We start from the raw sequence: 16256 nt of genomic DNA on the forward strand, positions 1-16256 counted from the left end.
ACAACAGTGGATCCTCAGAAAGCTAGAAGAAGCAAGAGAACCTTCCCCGAACCTCTGACAGAGACCACTGCCTGAAGATGTACAGCAATAAATCATTACAGTTCCTACCTTGTACCTTCCAAAACCTGTTTGGGAAGTGTAGTACAGAAGTAATTTCAAGTACTTTTTTTAAAAATTCAGAATCAAGTAAAACAGCTACATGAGTCAACTATTTCAACTCTTTGAGGATCCATTTAGTTTTCTAATTTGAATCATGTATCCGGTTAAATTCTGATTACTTTATAAAAGAAGTATTTCTTTTATGAATCTTAAGTATTTGCTCCAGGTGATTCTCTGTAATGATGGAGAAATTGCACATATTTAGCCTGAATTTAATGGAGCTAAATTGAATATTCCTAGTTAACATTTTAAAGTTCTATCATGTTTACGTCAAACTCCCTGAATGAATGATAAGTAGATGATGAAATCAGACATTGCCTTAGTGCTATCAAGATAACTTTGGTGGTAGTTTCTTTAGAAACATGAAGTTCATTTTACAGATAAATATTTTAGTATGATTTTCCTTATTTTTTTAAATAAAGGGTAGATTTAAATTACTATTTGAAGTATATAGCATGAATATGAAAAATAATCTTTTTTATTTTATATGATACAAATTGACAAATACCCCTTCAAGCCTCATCTTAAGAAAGGCTTGAAGAAATGAGTGTCATACCTGAACAGAGAAAGTCCCTCTCAAAACTTTAAAGCCTTAGAAATACTTCCTCAAGCCAGCATCTTGAGATCTACTTGGTTTCCCAAGGTTATATTTTTAATAGATTGCTGACCTTAAAGGAAAATTCCTGAGGCCTTAGCAATACCAGCTCCCTATTCACTGGTAGTATGAAATAAAATTTTACTGTCTTAATACAAGCTATGCTTCAGAACAGATAGCCCCTCTCTGTACAAATGTAGGATAAATATGTATACCCTAAAATCTAACCTAATAACTTATTCTGTTGGCAATAAATTGAGATTTTCTGATTTGCTTTGTCTTATTCAAATGAGAATCATCACTCTTTCTAAGTGTATAGCTCATCCAAACAAAAACCATGGGCAGCAAATTAGTAAAAATGTCATGGGGGTTTTTTCCCTTGGTTTTTACCCAAGATCCTTGTACCTTTATATTAATGAGAGTTTTCAAGTGAAAGAGGATAAATACACGATTGTAAACCATGAAGAGAATAATGCAGTATCTTATTTATTGAATAAGAGAGTATTTGATGCATGTTGTACATGCCACCAAATTACTATAAACTGTTTTTAGAATTGGAGACTGTATAAGAACTTAATGGTTGTGTAATTCTCATATTCCTTGAACCCTTGATTTATTGTAAAAGCTAAAATAAACAGCATGCCAGACTGTAATTGTATTTCTTCCTGACCAAATCTTGCTACTAAATACCACTGATTTTCCTCTGATTATAAAAACACATTGTTTATTAATAATAGTTCCTTCAGGATTTTTTTCTTTGCTGAACATAAATTTAATCACAAGATGACAAGTTTCGAATCTCATGATAGTGCATGTTCCCTTGATGGCCTTTGTTCAAAGTAACATATACTTTTTGTCTTTTGCTGAGCTCCGCCAATTTTGCATACATTAGAATTAAACCTAAGAATAGAGGTAGTCAGAAATCTTTGTCCTCATCTAAAGTGTTGCTTTACTGGAGTTCTAGTCAGTGTCATTAGCCAAGTGCCTCATTACCTACTCCAGTTTCATGGTTTTATTCTCAGAAAGAATAGAGACCCGTCACTCTTTGGATATCCTATTGGTAAAGGGGAAAAGTCTTAATAGTGTAAGGAGAGAAATCCTTCTGGTATCTTCTGGAGGCCAGCCAGAGTGGATCTTGTCACTAGTACACATGTAAAGCCAGTGTGCCCGTCTTTCCTGTTCCCATGCCAATGAGAACCTAGAAATATCTTTTCTTATTCTTTCTCCCCCATCAGTCATCTGTCCATCAACACCTCCAATCCGTTCCTGTCTCTGGAATAGAAAGACCCACAGTTTCAAAAGCAATAGTTTTATCAGTTGTCTTAGAAGCTTTTTTTCATCTAAATCAAAGAACATAAGTAAATCACTAGATAATGAGTCAGTCTTTTTATCATAACATTTTATAATTTACAGTTATATGTTTGATTTCTGTAGTCTTTTTCTTGAATATTACAGAGTTCATAATCTTGGTATTTAAAAAGAAACCTACCTTAAATTATATTTAACTATGTTTAGTGGTTCTCAGCTTGAGAACTTTAAACTTGTCTTCGTTGTTTGGGAGTTGCTGTGGAAAGGGGTCCTGAGTATTCTGTCCTTCATCTCTCTCTATTATGTGTTAGCTGTTGCCCTATACCCTTCATGTATCCTGATCTGTGATTATGTATGAAGCTGAAGGCAGAGTGTCTGTTCCTAGCCAACTCGCCTCCAGAAAACTATAATCACTACAGAGCAACTTTGATTTCGGATACAGAAAGAAGCCTGTAACTGCTTCACATTCACAAAATACCCTGTGAACCAAAGAGCGTGTGCGCTTCTGCAGTGGCTTCCCAACTACAGTGTGTATACTGGCTGCCCCTTCCCTGGTGTTAGCGAGGCCTTGGAATTTTTCCCAGGCTCACTTCAGTGCAACTGCATTATTTCCTGGTCCCTAAATAATCACGATTAGCTGTGGCAGTCCTTCCCTGTCCCTCTCTCTGCCATAATCCTAATCAATCCCCAAACTATCCTGTGGCCTCCAAAGATTTTCTGAAACGTATTTGTCAATTCTATCATAACTATCTCCGTCATTTCTTCCAACAGTAGTAGTAATAATACCGTCCCAGTGAGTATACACATACCTAACTCATCTCTTAGAAATATCCTATGAAGTAGTATCCTGTTACTGTCTGGTAAAAAGTAAAGATGCTACTTAGTGCTAAATTTTATGAACCTTATTTATTCACTCATCAATGACCAGTTTTTGTTGGTACTTTTCAGGCCCCAGTATTAAAAAGATAGCCACAAGGTACTGGCTTAGTTTGCCTGTAGGAACTGAAAGTGTTTGCCGAATACACTGAAGGTAGAAGTAGCTGTTTGGAAATGGACGTATTCATATCCCGTAGCCCCAGCCACCACAGGTCAGAGAAAGCTGTTTGGATTCCAGGGCCATTGCTTTTACCTTCTCTCAAGGTCAGCTAAAATCCTCAAGGCTGGTGTTTTTCAAACTGTAGGTCTTAACCCATTAGTGAGCCATGCAATCAGTTCAAGACCAGCATATTTTCTTAATGGAATAGAAAAGAAAAGAGCTTTGCAGGTAAGAAGGTTAAATATTGTTTTAGTTAAATAATTAAATAATCTATATACTGTGTATACTGGGTCACAAAATGTTTTTCTTACTGTGAATTGCAGTCTGGGGAGGAGGAACCTGAAAGCCACTGCTGTAGGAGGCATGTAGCATTCAGTGATTGTTGAAACAGTCCGGATCGTGCCAAGCCTTACTTTACCTTGGGTAAGGCGCAACAGACCCACAACTCAGGGAGTCTTTAGGTTGTGAGCACTGTCTTTTTCTGTTGAGGGAGAAGACAGGATAGCTCTTATTTTGGAAATGTTTTCCTTTTCTGGTATATATCAGATACCTGTGTAATATGTCCCACCAAGTATCAGTGGTCTAGAAAAAGCATAGAAAATTTAGATCCACAAACAGCTCCCAAAAAAGATCACAGAATATCCTTTAATTTAGTGTATTTCCTCCTTTCTCCCACTAAGCATTTTACTAGGATTGGGCACAGAAGTTCTCCTTTTAAGGATATTGACTTTGCTCCATCTACCTGCCATCTGAGTCACCAAATGGACAAAGGCCAATGGGGTGCTGATTCATAGGTCACAATCTTTTAGGGCCAAAATACTTATTCTCTGTAGAGTGCCAGAAAATGCCAACACTTTTTAGCTGAAAATAATTGAATTTCCTAATTTATGTAGGATTCAAGTAGAAAATACAGATAACTTGATTCTTTTTGCAAGATTCAATACAAAATTTGTTGAATCTGGTTTTCTTTGGTGCTACCCAGTATCACTGATCGCTCTTTTGCATACCCTAAATGAGAACCATCCGCCCTCCTGCCCAGCCCTTTGAAATATGCTTTTGAAATTATACCTTACTAATAGTGCTGTGCCTAATCAAGCTAGCACTGATTGGTTAAACTTTTTAGGATTCTTATAATCTTTATCTTTGATCATTGCCCTAAACAGCTATCAGTGCAGACCTTTTCTCCTGTTTTGTTTCTCTCTACCCCAGTTGGTGTAAAGTAGTATTTGTTCCAGGGCTATCAAAGGCCAGCGCAAGGACTGAGAAGACACTGGATCCTACTCTTTTGCAAACCATCACGTTTCTTTAATTGAAACTGTTTTTTACTTCATTTCCTGTTTTGTAAAAATAAATTGTCCCATGTAATTTTTTAAAAAAAATGTTTCACTTTAGAATTACAGATTGGTTCTTTTTTAAAAGCATTATTGCATTTTCCAAAAAATTTATAATTTTGGTTACCCAGTGAGCCATGTAAGATGTGAAACTTCAGATTTTATAAGTTGATACTCATATATTTTTAAAGTTTTTATCACTTTACACAAAGTCATTTGTATTATAGTTTAGCAACTGCTGTGATATCTGTCAACCTGAAAATCCCTGTCACTGAGCACCATTCACATTCATTTACTGTTGCTTTGATACCTTTAATAATGGGTTCCTTCTCTTGAAGTCCTTGTAACAGGAAACCCTGTGAGAGTGTTATAATAAAAAGTCCAATCGTCAGAAGTGTACTTAAAAGAGATCATGTTGGAAAAATCCAGCATTTCTTCTTATGCAGTCATACCACTAGCATTCCATTGGCTACCCAAAAGTTTCCAACTCGAAAGCTGAAGAACATTCAAGTAAAAATGTAGACTACATTGAAATGTTCTCATTGTCAGTTTTATACCTGCATTCACAGACTGTTAGAAATTGTATCTGGGACTTGTTGCAAGGTCAGATTGTTAAGACTTTTTAAATGGTTCTCTGTATGTGAATATGTATTTTACATATAAAATTGAATTTTTCAGGGAATGTGCACTTTAAAAATATTTCCTTACTAATGTTTGTATTGACCAAATAGCCTTTGCTTCTTTGGAATGCTTATTCTTTAGTGAAAATATGCTTCTTGATGATGATAGTATTTTAAATGTCTATTTCTGATTCAGTGCAATATTTCCTTGTACTTATGTCTGACCCAGTTGCCTGTTATACAGTCCTTGCCTTGATTTTGTGTGTTCTGATGAGATAATTAATTTATAAACACAAAAATTACAGTGAAGTTCTTGAAATTGAACTTAGTCTTTTTCCTCCTGAAAATTGGTTTGCCATGCTCACCAATGACTTTTTCTAAGTAATGATTTCTTGCTATTGGTAGAATTGAATTGCTTGGTCACATGACTGCCCGGTTTAACTCTGTGTACCTCTTTCAAATAAATTGAGTAAAATAAAAATTTCTGATCTTCAGCCTGCCTCTGTTTTTTAGTTACTGGATAGAAGTAGAAACATTACCATTAAGTCTTCTCTCACCTATCTAAACTCTGTCCTCTTTGCATCCTAATAAATCTGGATAACTAACAGATTGCCCAAGGTCCTGGTTTTGCAGTCAAAACTGACAGCTTTCCAGCCTAGCATGATCACTGCTAACTAAGAGCTTGAGTGGTAATACCTTCCTGATTCGTAAGCACCAAGACTGTGCTGCCCAGCCTCAGAAAACTTCAAACAGCTCATTTCCATCCAAGGTTAGTAATGATTATATTTTGAAAGGAGGGCTAAGAGAGAGAATTTCCTACTTGCAAAATTGATATTGACAGAAATAAGTAATTCGCTTCTAATATGAAGTGTTCAGCCTTTTTATGACTTGTTACTGATACTTAAGTGACTCAAAGCCATTTTCTTATGTGCTTTGTCAGCCAAAGATAAAAATAATAACCGAGTGCTAGAAAGTGCTTAAAAACAAAATTCCTCATTGTTTAATTGCCCTGGTAACTGATTCTCTTGAGCGCTTAATTGGATGATCAGAAGTGGTTCCTGACCTTTAGAGCATGGTGCCCAACCCCCACCTCAGGTCGTTTTGCTTTTTGTTTGTTTCATTTCTAGATATCCTTGACAGCGACTTCTCCATCCTTTGGGGGTATGTTTTTTCTTTAGGTATTTTGTTGTTTATTGATTAATCTTTACTTTGTATTAAAATATACTTGATTTGTATGTTTCATGTATGCAACATAGTAATGCAATGTTTTTTAATTTTTATTTTATGTTGGAGTATAGTTGATTTACAGTGCTATGTTAGTTTCAGGTATACGGCTAAAGAATTCAGTTATATAGATGTCCATTCTATTTTTCATTCTTGTCCAGTATAGGTTATTATAGAATATCGAGTAGCATTCCCTGTGCTGGTCTTTGTTGATTATCTATTTTATATATAATAGTGTATGTTATTCCTAAACTCCTAATTTATCCCTACCCTCCACATTTACCCTTTGGTAGCCAGAAGTTTGTTTTTGAAGACTGGGAGTCTATTTCTGTTTTATAAAGAAGTTCACGTGTACCTTTTTTTTTTTTTTTAAGATTCCACATGTAAGTGATACCTTAGGATATTTGTCTTTCTCTGTCTGACTTCACTTAGTATTATAATCTTTAGGTCCATCTATGTTCCTGCAAATTGCATTGTTTCATCCTTGTTTTGGCTTAGTAATATTCCATTGTATATAAGTACCATGTCTTCTTTACCCATCCCCTTGTGATGGACATTTAGGTTGCTTAGATGTCTTGGCTGTTGTAAACGATGCTGCTATGAACATTGGGGTGCATGTATCTTCTCAGTTATGGTTTTTCCTGGATATATGCCCAGGAATTACATTGGTGGATCCTATGGTAGTTGCATTGTTTATATGTACTGTATCTTTATTCACTCATCTTTTGATGGACATTTAGTTTGCTTCTGTGTCCTGGCTACTGTAAATAGTGCTGCAGTGAACACTGGAATGCATGTATCTTTTCAAAGTATGGTTTTCTATGGGTATATGCCTAGGAGTATGATTGCTGGGTCATACGGTAGTCCTATTTTTAGTTTTTTAAAGAAACTCCATAACAGTCTCCATAATGATTGTACCAATTCACATTCCCGCCAGAAGTGTAGGAGACTTCCCTTTTCTCCACACCCTCTCCAGCATTTATCATATACATTTTTTATGATGGCCATGCTGACTTTGCATTTCTCTAGTAATTAGTGATGTTGAGCATCTTTTCATGTGCTTTCTGGCCATCTGTATGTCTTCCTTTGAGAAATATCTACTTAGGTCTTCTGCCCATTTTTTGATTGGGTTGTTCATTCTTTTGTTGTTGAACTGCATGAGCTGCTTGTATATTTTAGAGATTAATCCCTTGTTGGTCACTTCATTTACAGATATTTTCTGCCATTCTGTAGATTGTCTTTTCATTTTGTTAATGATTTCCTTTGCTATGCAAAAAGCTTTTCAGTTTAATTAGGTCCCATTTGTTTATTTTTGGTTTTATTTTCATTACTCTAGGAAGTGGATCAAAAAGTATCTTGCTGTGATTTATGTCATAGACACTTTCCCTTTCTCTTCTTCTTCTGGAGAAGAATTTTATCCCAGAGGTCTCTGAGCCTGTCCTCATTTCTTCTCATCCTGTTTTCTTTATTCTGCTCCTCAGCTATTGCCACCATTTTATGTGCCAACTGACTTATTCTTTCTTCTGCTTAAGTTATTCTGCTGTTGATTCCTGCTAGTATATTTTCGTATTTCAGTTATTATTCATCTCTGTTTATTTGTTCTCTAAGTCTCCTGCTGCTGCTGCTGCTAAGTTGCTTCAGTCGTGTCCAACTCTGCGACCCCCATAGATGGCAGCCCACCAGGCTCCCGTGTCCCTGGGATTCTTCAGACAAGAATACTGGAGTGGGTTGCCATTTCCTCCTCCAATGCGTGAAAGTCTCCTAGCTCTTTGTTAAACATTTCGCATGTCGTCTTGGTCTGTGCCTCCGCTCTTTTTCTGTGGTCTTGCGTCATCTGCACTATCATCACTGAGTTGGTACTCATTTAGACTGCCTGTCTCCTCTTGTTTGTTCTTCTGGTTCTTTATCTTGTTCCTTCATCTTGAACATTCTTCTCTGCCATTTCATTGTGTGTGACTTTCTGTGTTTGTGGTTTCCTCTCCTCAGGCAGCAAGATCATAGTTCCTCTTGCTTCAGATGTCTTCTGCCCCCTGGTGGGTGAAGTTGGTCCAGGGGCTAGTGCAGGCTTCCTGGTGGGAAGGACTGGTGCCTGCCGTCTGGTGGGTAGAGCTAGGTCTTGTCCCTTTAGTGGGCAGAACCATGTCAAGGGGTGTGTTTAGAGATGGCTGTGAGATTTGACTTTTCACTTTCATGCATTGGAGAAGGAAATGGCAACACACTCCAGTATTCTTGCCTGGAGAATCCCAGGGACGGTGGAGCCTGGTGGGCTGCCATCTATGGGGTCGCACAGTCGGACACGACTGAAGCGACTTAGTAGTAGTAGTAGTGAGCTCAGTACAACTTTAACAGCCTGTCTGCTGATGATTGGAGCTGTGTTCTCTGCCATTGCTGGTGGTTTGGCTTGAGGCATCCTAGCCCTGAAGCCTATAGGCTGTTGGGTGGGGCCAGGTCTTGGTGCCAAAATGACTACCTCTGGGAGAGCTCACGTTGATCAGTATTCCCTGGGCCTTCACTCCCAGTGTCCTTGCCCCCATAGTGAGCCACAGTTGACCCCCACAACCCCAGGAGACCCTCCAGTACCCACAGGTAAATCTAGCCCAGGCTTCTGTGGAGTCACTGCTTTGTGCTGGGTCCCAGTGCATGTGAAATCTTCTGTGCACCCTCTCAGAGTGGAGTTTCTGTTGCCCCCAGTCCTGTGGAGTTCCTGCACAGTAGGTGGTCCTACTGACCTATAAAACAAAACTCAGTGCTCTGGGGGCTCCTACTCCTGTCAGACCCTCAGATTGGAGAAGCTGATGTGGGGCTCAGAGCTCTCACTCCTGTGGGAGAAGCTCTGCTGTATAAATATTTTCCAGTTTGTGGGTCACCTTCCCAGTGGATATGGGGTTTGGTGACTTGGGGTATGCAGGTGCAGTGGCCTAGGCGCGCTCCCAGTAGGGCGGGGGCAGCAATCGGCCCCTGCTTATGTGTCTCCCAGTGGCCCATGCACCCCTGGGACAGCAGGGCAGTGACTGGCACCCGCTCCTGGGTTTCTTAGTGATGGTGGCAGCATGCACACTGGCAGGGCGGCATGGGCAGCGCTGGCACCTGCTCCTGTGTCTCCCATTCTTTGTTCTCTGATGCAAAATGGCCTTGGCTATTCCCGGAATGTTACTATTCCAGATTACATTTTGATATCATTGTCAGGCTCCACAAAAACTGTTGTGTTTGCCTTCATTTCTTGAATGAAGGTTAGCTTTTAAAGGTTAATGCCTCAAAAAGGAGGATGAAGGGGAGCAGAATATGCCATCCCCAAATATGCCTCTTTAGCAAAGGGATTATTTTGAGCAGGTTATTTTCAAGAAAAGCTCTAAAAATCTAGTAGAAATTACTTATTTGCAGGAGACATTTACATTTATGAGATAAACTTTTATTTGTAAGGGTGTGTCTCCTAATCTGTACCAGAAAAAGATGATTCTAAATCACAAGAAACTATTATAAATGGAGAAGATACCCAGCTCAAATCTGCAGAATCACTTTACCCCATTTACTATGTTTTTCCTGGTAACTTCTCATAAGTAGCCTTCTCCCAACATTCTTCTGGTGTCTTTAGCTGAAAAAGGTATTTAAGGTGATGGCCTGGGCCACTGAGGGAGTTACTCAGCTTTCCAGGGTGTCTCACGTGTAAATAGGAGGTATATATGTTGTTTTCTATTTTTCTCCTGTTAATCTGTCTTTTTTATTATAGGGATGGGGTCTCAACTAAGAACCTAGAATGGTAGGGGGGTAATCTTTCTTCCTCACTTGACAGTTTGGTGACCCATGATGGGACCTGCTGAAACTGTACTTCCTTCAGAGCCTGAAGACGGGAACCTGAAGAACCGGCAGAAGCCAGCAAAGAGTAAGAATTCTTATGGAAGCAAGCTCTCTCAGATCTCTGTCTATAAGGCTCAGTTGAGAGAGGAAGAGGAACTTGCACCTTATTCTTTCCTTTCCAAATTTAGATTTACAGAAGAAAATATTCGTGTGCATTAGTTCCTTGAGTATAAAGACTCTGCTAGAGATTTTGTTATAAGTACTCTCGTTTTCTGTTGATCCCTTTCCCTTCCAGAGATGGTCACTGACTTACATTGTCTGTCTTTTGTGTCATTTTTCATAAGGAGAACTGCAGTCAAGATGAGGTTTTCTTCCATCTTGTTCTTTGTCCTGAGAGCTTGGCTTTTCGACTGGAAAACTATCTCTAGTCATCACCAGCTGGAAGATGCTAGTATCGACTTGTACCTGGCAGCCACACAGTAGGATGGAGATTTGAAACACACAGTGACAGGTAGCATTCCCACTGTGTAGCTCTCAGGAGAATTTGTCTGAAGGGGCCCCAGTCCATACGGGGCCAACCTTTGTTTGCATGTCAACCTTTGTTGTCTTGTTAGTGGTGGAAAAGTCCCATTCTACTAGTGTCTGCCCGGTATTACAGATGAGCAGATTTGTGACTAGAGGTATTTCATGTTCTCATAGAAAAACCTGAGAGATTGTTTTCAGTACATCATTCTTCCCTGTGACAAAGAGGGTCTTTAATTTCTTAGGGCTAACTCTGGGAGTGAACTTTCTAGATCTTATGATCTTTTGCATCCCCTTAGAGCACATCTCTTGCACCCACAGTGAAGCCATGAAAAGGTTTATTGATTTGCTATTGAGATTAATATAATACCATTGAAGATCCTACTCATCAATGGCCAGATGATGGATCTTTTGAATTGGAAAAACTTTTGTACTTGAAAAAAATTTTAGAGAGCTCTTATTCTAAAGAATTGTCTTACTGGTAACTATGGGAAGATCAAGTTGAAAAGAGAACACAAAGGAATATCGTGTCTAGCCTTTGTGCTTAGATGCTCAGTTGTGTCCAATTCTTTGCGACCCCATGCACTGTAGCCTGCCAGTCACCTCTGTCCATAGTGCTTCTCCGGGCCAGAACACCAGAGTGGGCTGCCATGCCCTCCTCCAGGGGATCTTCCCAACCCAGGATCAAACCCAGGTTTCTCACACTGCAGACAGATTCTGTACCAGCTGAGCCACCAGTCTGGGGTTTAGTGCAATTTGTCTTTGTAAAGTCTGTATAAAGCATTCAATACAAAGGCCTCTGAATGCGCTCCTTGAGTATACAATCCAACTTTGAACAACTTTTGCTTCTATCAACCCCTGAACACTGACCTTTAACTCTTTAACAAGATCAAGCTAAAAAGCCCCTTTAGCCTACACTTTCAGAAGTTCCTACCAGATTTTGAAAGAGTTAGGATCAATGGCCATTCACAACCTCACTCACAAGGGCCTTTTTAAAAATTAAAAATAAATAAAAAAGAATATTTTTATTTTCTTATTTGGCTGTGCCAGGTGTTAGTTGCTGCATGTGGGATCTTTGTGGTGGTGTGTGGGGTCTAGTTCCCTGACCAGGGATCAAACCCAGACACTCTACATTGGGAGCAGAGTCTTAACTGCTAGACCACCAAGGAGGTCCCACAGGACCTTGATTGGATGTTTAAAGGTATTTGTCTCATTTATAATTATACCGCAGTTATCAGACAAGCCAGACAGCCCCCTAGTAGATGGACTTCCCAACTGCACCCCAAGGAAACGACCAGAATTTCTCCCAAGCTGTCATGCAGATGATCAAGAAATGGATCAGCTGGAGGTCAGTCTTAAGGGGTTGATAGAAGCAAAAGTTGTTCAAAGTTGGATTGTACACTCAAGGAGTGCATTCAGAGGCCTCTGTATTGAATGCATTATACAGACTTTACAAAGACAAATTGTACCAAACCCTAAAGCTCCAGGACATAGGAGTCTTTATTTCCTTCTTAGTTGGAATGGAAATCTTCTCCTTGGCAAAAAGGGAGTGATTGTAGACAGAAAAATGATACTTAAGTAAATAACATACTCTTATGGGTATAAGGTTCTAGTCCTATTAATTGTCTGTTTCCTTTTGTACCTATAAATTAGACGGGATCCTGAATTATTCTACTTTCCTCAAATAATCTGGCTACATCTCTTCAAACTGTTTCCAATTTTCTTCCACTCTTTTGACTTGGAATCAAAGTCAAATTGTTATCACATTCCTAGAAATCGAATGTGCTTAGATGCTCAGTTGTGTCTAAGACTTTGCAACCCAATGGACTGTAGCCTGCCAGGCTCCTCTGTCCATGGGATTCCCCCTGGAAGATACTAGAGTGGGGTGCCATTCCTCCTCCAGAGGATCTTTGCAACCCAAGGATCAAACCTAAGTCTCATATCTCCTTCATTGGCAGGCAGATTCTTTATCATTAGCACCACCTGAGAAGCCTGGTAAGAAATCTGATATGCCCTTATATATTAATAATACCATCATTTGTAGTTTTCTTAAAATGTCATAGAAATTAACCATATTTCTTTGCCAACTGACAAAGGCTCATCAGTTTTTTAATCATGACTATTTTTAAGTTGTCGTTTATGAAAGTTATTGTTTTGCTTTTACAAAAGTATTTCCCAAGTCCTACAAACTGAATGTTAAGTGGATTGATATAAACTTCAGAGAAACAGCCCCAAGGGCTCATGTTTAGATCATCTTTGTGCCTGGTGCTCAGTGGGCCACTCAGGAAGTTTACCTGAATATGTGATGACATCAGAGGCATTCAAACTTGGAAGATGCTTCAGCTCCAACATCTAGAGATCTGATTGGCGGCCTTCAGGACTCAGGCTGAGTTTATAATTTGCCCCAACCACTAACTTTTGTTTTTCTTTTGTTTCCATAGACATGCTTGTTAGTAAGTACCTAATTGCTCACACCATGTAAGGCTAACTTCGGGTTCCCACCTCAACACTAGCTCCTGAAGTGAGACAGCTGTTCAACTGAACTGACCTACTCGCAAGACTAAGAGGTTGGTTCAGTGAAATTTAATAGTCTATCAACTTAGCTTCTGGATTATAAAACTTCACTGAACTTTTAAAGACAGGACTGAAGGGGAACAGAATATGTGACCCAAATATATACTTCTTTAGTATAAGAATTACTTAGAGCTGATTTTTTAAATTTATGTATTTTAGGTTCTTTTCCCATATGGGTCATTACAGAGTACTGAGTAGAGTTCCTTGTGCTATATGGTAGGTTATTAGCTATCTATTTTATATATAGTGTATATGTGTCAATCCCAATCTCTCAATTCATCCCCCGCTCGTTGATAACCATAAGTTTGTTTTCTACAAATACAAAAGTATTTCCCAAAGTCCTGCAAACTGAATGTTAAGTGGATTGCTATAAACAGCCCAAAGGGCTCATGTTTAGATCACCTTTGTGCCTGGTGCTCTGTGGGCCACTCAGGAAGTTTACCTGAACATCTGATGACATCAGAGGCACTCAAACTTGGAAGACGCTTCAGCTCCAACATCTAGAAATCTATGACTCTATTTCTGTTTTGTAAATAAGTTCATTTTTACCATTTATTTAGATTCCACATATAAGTGGTAACATATATTTGTCCTTCTCTGACTTCACTCAGTGTGATAATCTCTAGGTCGATCTGTGTTGCTGCAGGTGGCGTAGTTTGTTCATTTCTGTGGCTGAGTGATACTCCGTGGTGTGTAGGTATCACATCTTCTTCATCCATTCATTCATCTGTTGATGGATATTTAGGCCGTTTCTGTGTCTTGGCTATTGTGAATGGTGTTGCTGTGAACATTGGGGTGCATATTATCTTCAAATTTTGGTTTTCTCTGGATATATGCTCAGGAGTACGATTGCTGGATCTTAATGGTAGTTCTATTTTTAATTTTCTGAGGAACCTCTGTTCTGTTCTCCATAGTAGCTGCACTAATTTACATTCCCACCAACAGTGTTTGAGAGTTCCCTTTTCTCCACACCCTCTCCAGCATTTATTGTTTGTAGATTTTTCAATGATGGCCCTTCTGACAGGTGTGAAGAAGTACCTCATTGTAGTTCTGATTTTCATTTCTCTACTAATTAATGATGTTCAGCATCTTTTCATGTGCTTTTGGTGATTGTTTTTAAGAAACAAGAGACACAGGAAAAGCTCTGAAAATCTAGTAGAAGTTACCCTTTTGTAAGGGAAATATACATTTATTTTAAGGAACTCTCCATTTTAAATGTGTCTCCTTCTCTGTTCCTAACAGGGTGATTCTAAATGACAAACTATCAATGTAGAAGGTGTCCCTCTTAATTCAGCTAAACAACTTTACCCTTTTTTATTGTGCTTTACCTATTAGTCTCCCATAAGTGACCTTCCCTTCTCTTCCATCTTTCTTGCATCTTCAGCTGAAGAAAGTATTTAAGGTGATGGCTTGAGTCATTTTAGGAGAGTTAAACTCAGTTTTCCAGGATATCTCCCATGTATACAGAAGGATACATGGTGTTAGACTTATATTATTATTAGAGGGGTGTGGTCTCAGCCAAGAACCTAGAAAGGTGGAAGGAAAATTATTTTTCCTTCCCTATAGGGACATTTAGGAAGTTTCTGAGTTATTAAAGTCACAGCATTTTTCTCTTTAGGAGCAGAACTATCAATCAACCATGAGCTCAAAGAAACATAATCCAGTGCTAATGGCATAATGGTATATTCTTAGCCTCCTCAGAAAGGCACAACATACGTGGTTCAAACAGCAAATCTGTGGTAGCCATCAGAACTCTGGCAGAGGTTACAGTACATTCGTTAAACAATTTGGGCTTTTAGCTGTTTCATAAGTTTATAAGGCCTGGTCATCTACATTGGAATATATATATATGTGTAAGTTTTCACCACACATTTTTCACCAATACAACTTAATACTATCTAGAGCCCATAGTAATCAAATTGTGGCAAAACTAAATTAGAGATACTGATACAATCATTAATTTGACTTAGGAAGTTAACATGAAGAAGAACAAACTTCAAAAAAAAAATCTTTGGTTGCATGTTGAATATTTCAGCATGAAGAGAGGAAAACAATGACAATATTTAATTTTAAAAAAAGGTTACCCATCTAATACTAGAGGTCTCAAAGCAGGATCCATAAATTGACAGGCTCCTCTGTTATGTGATTTTTCTAATGGCTATTAGCACACACACTTCAATTAAAAAAAAAAACAAACCATAAATCACAGTGGCTTTTTAGACTTTTGTAGAATACCAAATTCAAAAATTATACAAAAATCTTACAGCTTAAAGTTAAGAAAAGAAATGTAAAAGCAAGACTTTGAAAAAGTTTTGCTGAATTGAAACATCTTACAAGCTCCATCACCCATCGTTGTCCCTGTGGCTGCATGATAGACTTGGCGCCACGAAGTGGGCTGAGCTGGGTGATGTTAGAGCACTTGCAAATAAAACAAATCTGGTTTTCTGGCCCAGGTGAGGGGTGCACAGCAGCTTTTAAACCAGGTTGAATTCCCTCAGGTTTAGCTGTAGAATTGTGTCTTTCACAGCAGCAAACACAAAGCGGATATTCTCTGTGTCTGTAGCACATGTGAAGTGGGAATAGATGACTTTCTCTTTGTCAGGATTCTGATCTTGATAAAGCTTCAGGATGAAATCTCTGGCAGCTTTGACGTCTTGCTTTGGTCCTGTCATGAGGGCAGTCAGAATCAAAAAGAAAGATACCAGCTCACCACCAGGCCCTCTCAAAAGTCATATTCAGTGTACTCTCGTTTTTATTGGGAATCCTGTGAGCCATCTTATTTCTAGAGACTTTTTTACTTGGGGCATTATTTTATTATGAACTTGCAGAAGGGGATTTTAAGTGTCTATTGGTATCTAAAAATCATACTTGAAGGAGATCTGTTGAAAAATAGTGACCTAATTTAATTTTCTGATTTGGACCATTTTTGAAGAGGTAATTACTCTTTAAAAATATACTGATTTCTTTGGCTGCACCAGATCTTAGTTACAGCATGCGGGATCTAGTTCCCTCTCCACTATGAGCACAGAGTCTTAGCCAATGAAGCACCAGGAAAGTCCCCGAAGAGGTGGTTCTTAAGTGAAGTAGAGGAG

The 16256-nt window shown here is 38.7% G+C and overlaps 2 protein-coding genes across 3 annotated transcripts in view; one reads left to right on the top strand and one right to left on the bottom strand.

Moving 5' to 3' along the window:
* The window catches only part of VPS13A (vacuolar protein sorting 13 homolog A), a 267901-nt gene extending 262371 nt beyond the window's left edge, over positions 1-5530 (top strand). Inside the window, exon 72 of the mRNA XM_005683796.3 lies at positions 8-5530. Coding sequence (XP_005683853.1) covers positions 8-58 — 51 coding nt within the window. The 3' untranslated portion in view covers positions 59-5530. The remainder of the gene's footprint in view (positions 1-7) is intronic.
* GNA14 (G protein subunit alpha 14) overlaps positions 14824-16256 on the bottom strand; it is a 197815-nt gene continuing 196382 nt past the window's right edge. For both annotated transcript variants that reach the window (XM_005683799.3, XM_018052092.1), the window contains exon 7: positions 14824-15829. In XM_005683799.3, coding sequence (XP_005683856.1) covers positions 15639-15829 — 191 coding nt within the window. In that variant the 3' untranslated portion in view covers positions 14824-15638. The remainder of the gene's footprint in view (positions 15830-16256) is intronic.

Source organism: Capra hircus, chromosome 8 (assembly GCF_001704415.2).
Source record: "Capra hircus breed San Clemente chromosome 8, ASM170441v1, whole genome shotgun sequence".
NCBI lineage: Eukaryota > Metazoa > Chordata > Mammalia > Artiodactyla > Bovidae > Capra > Capra hircus.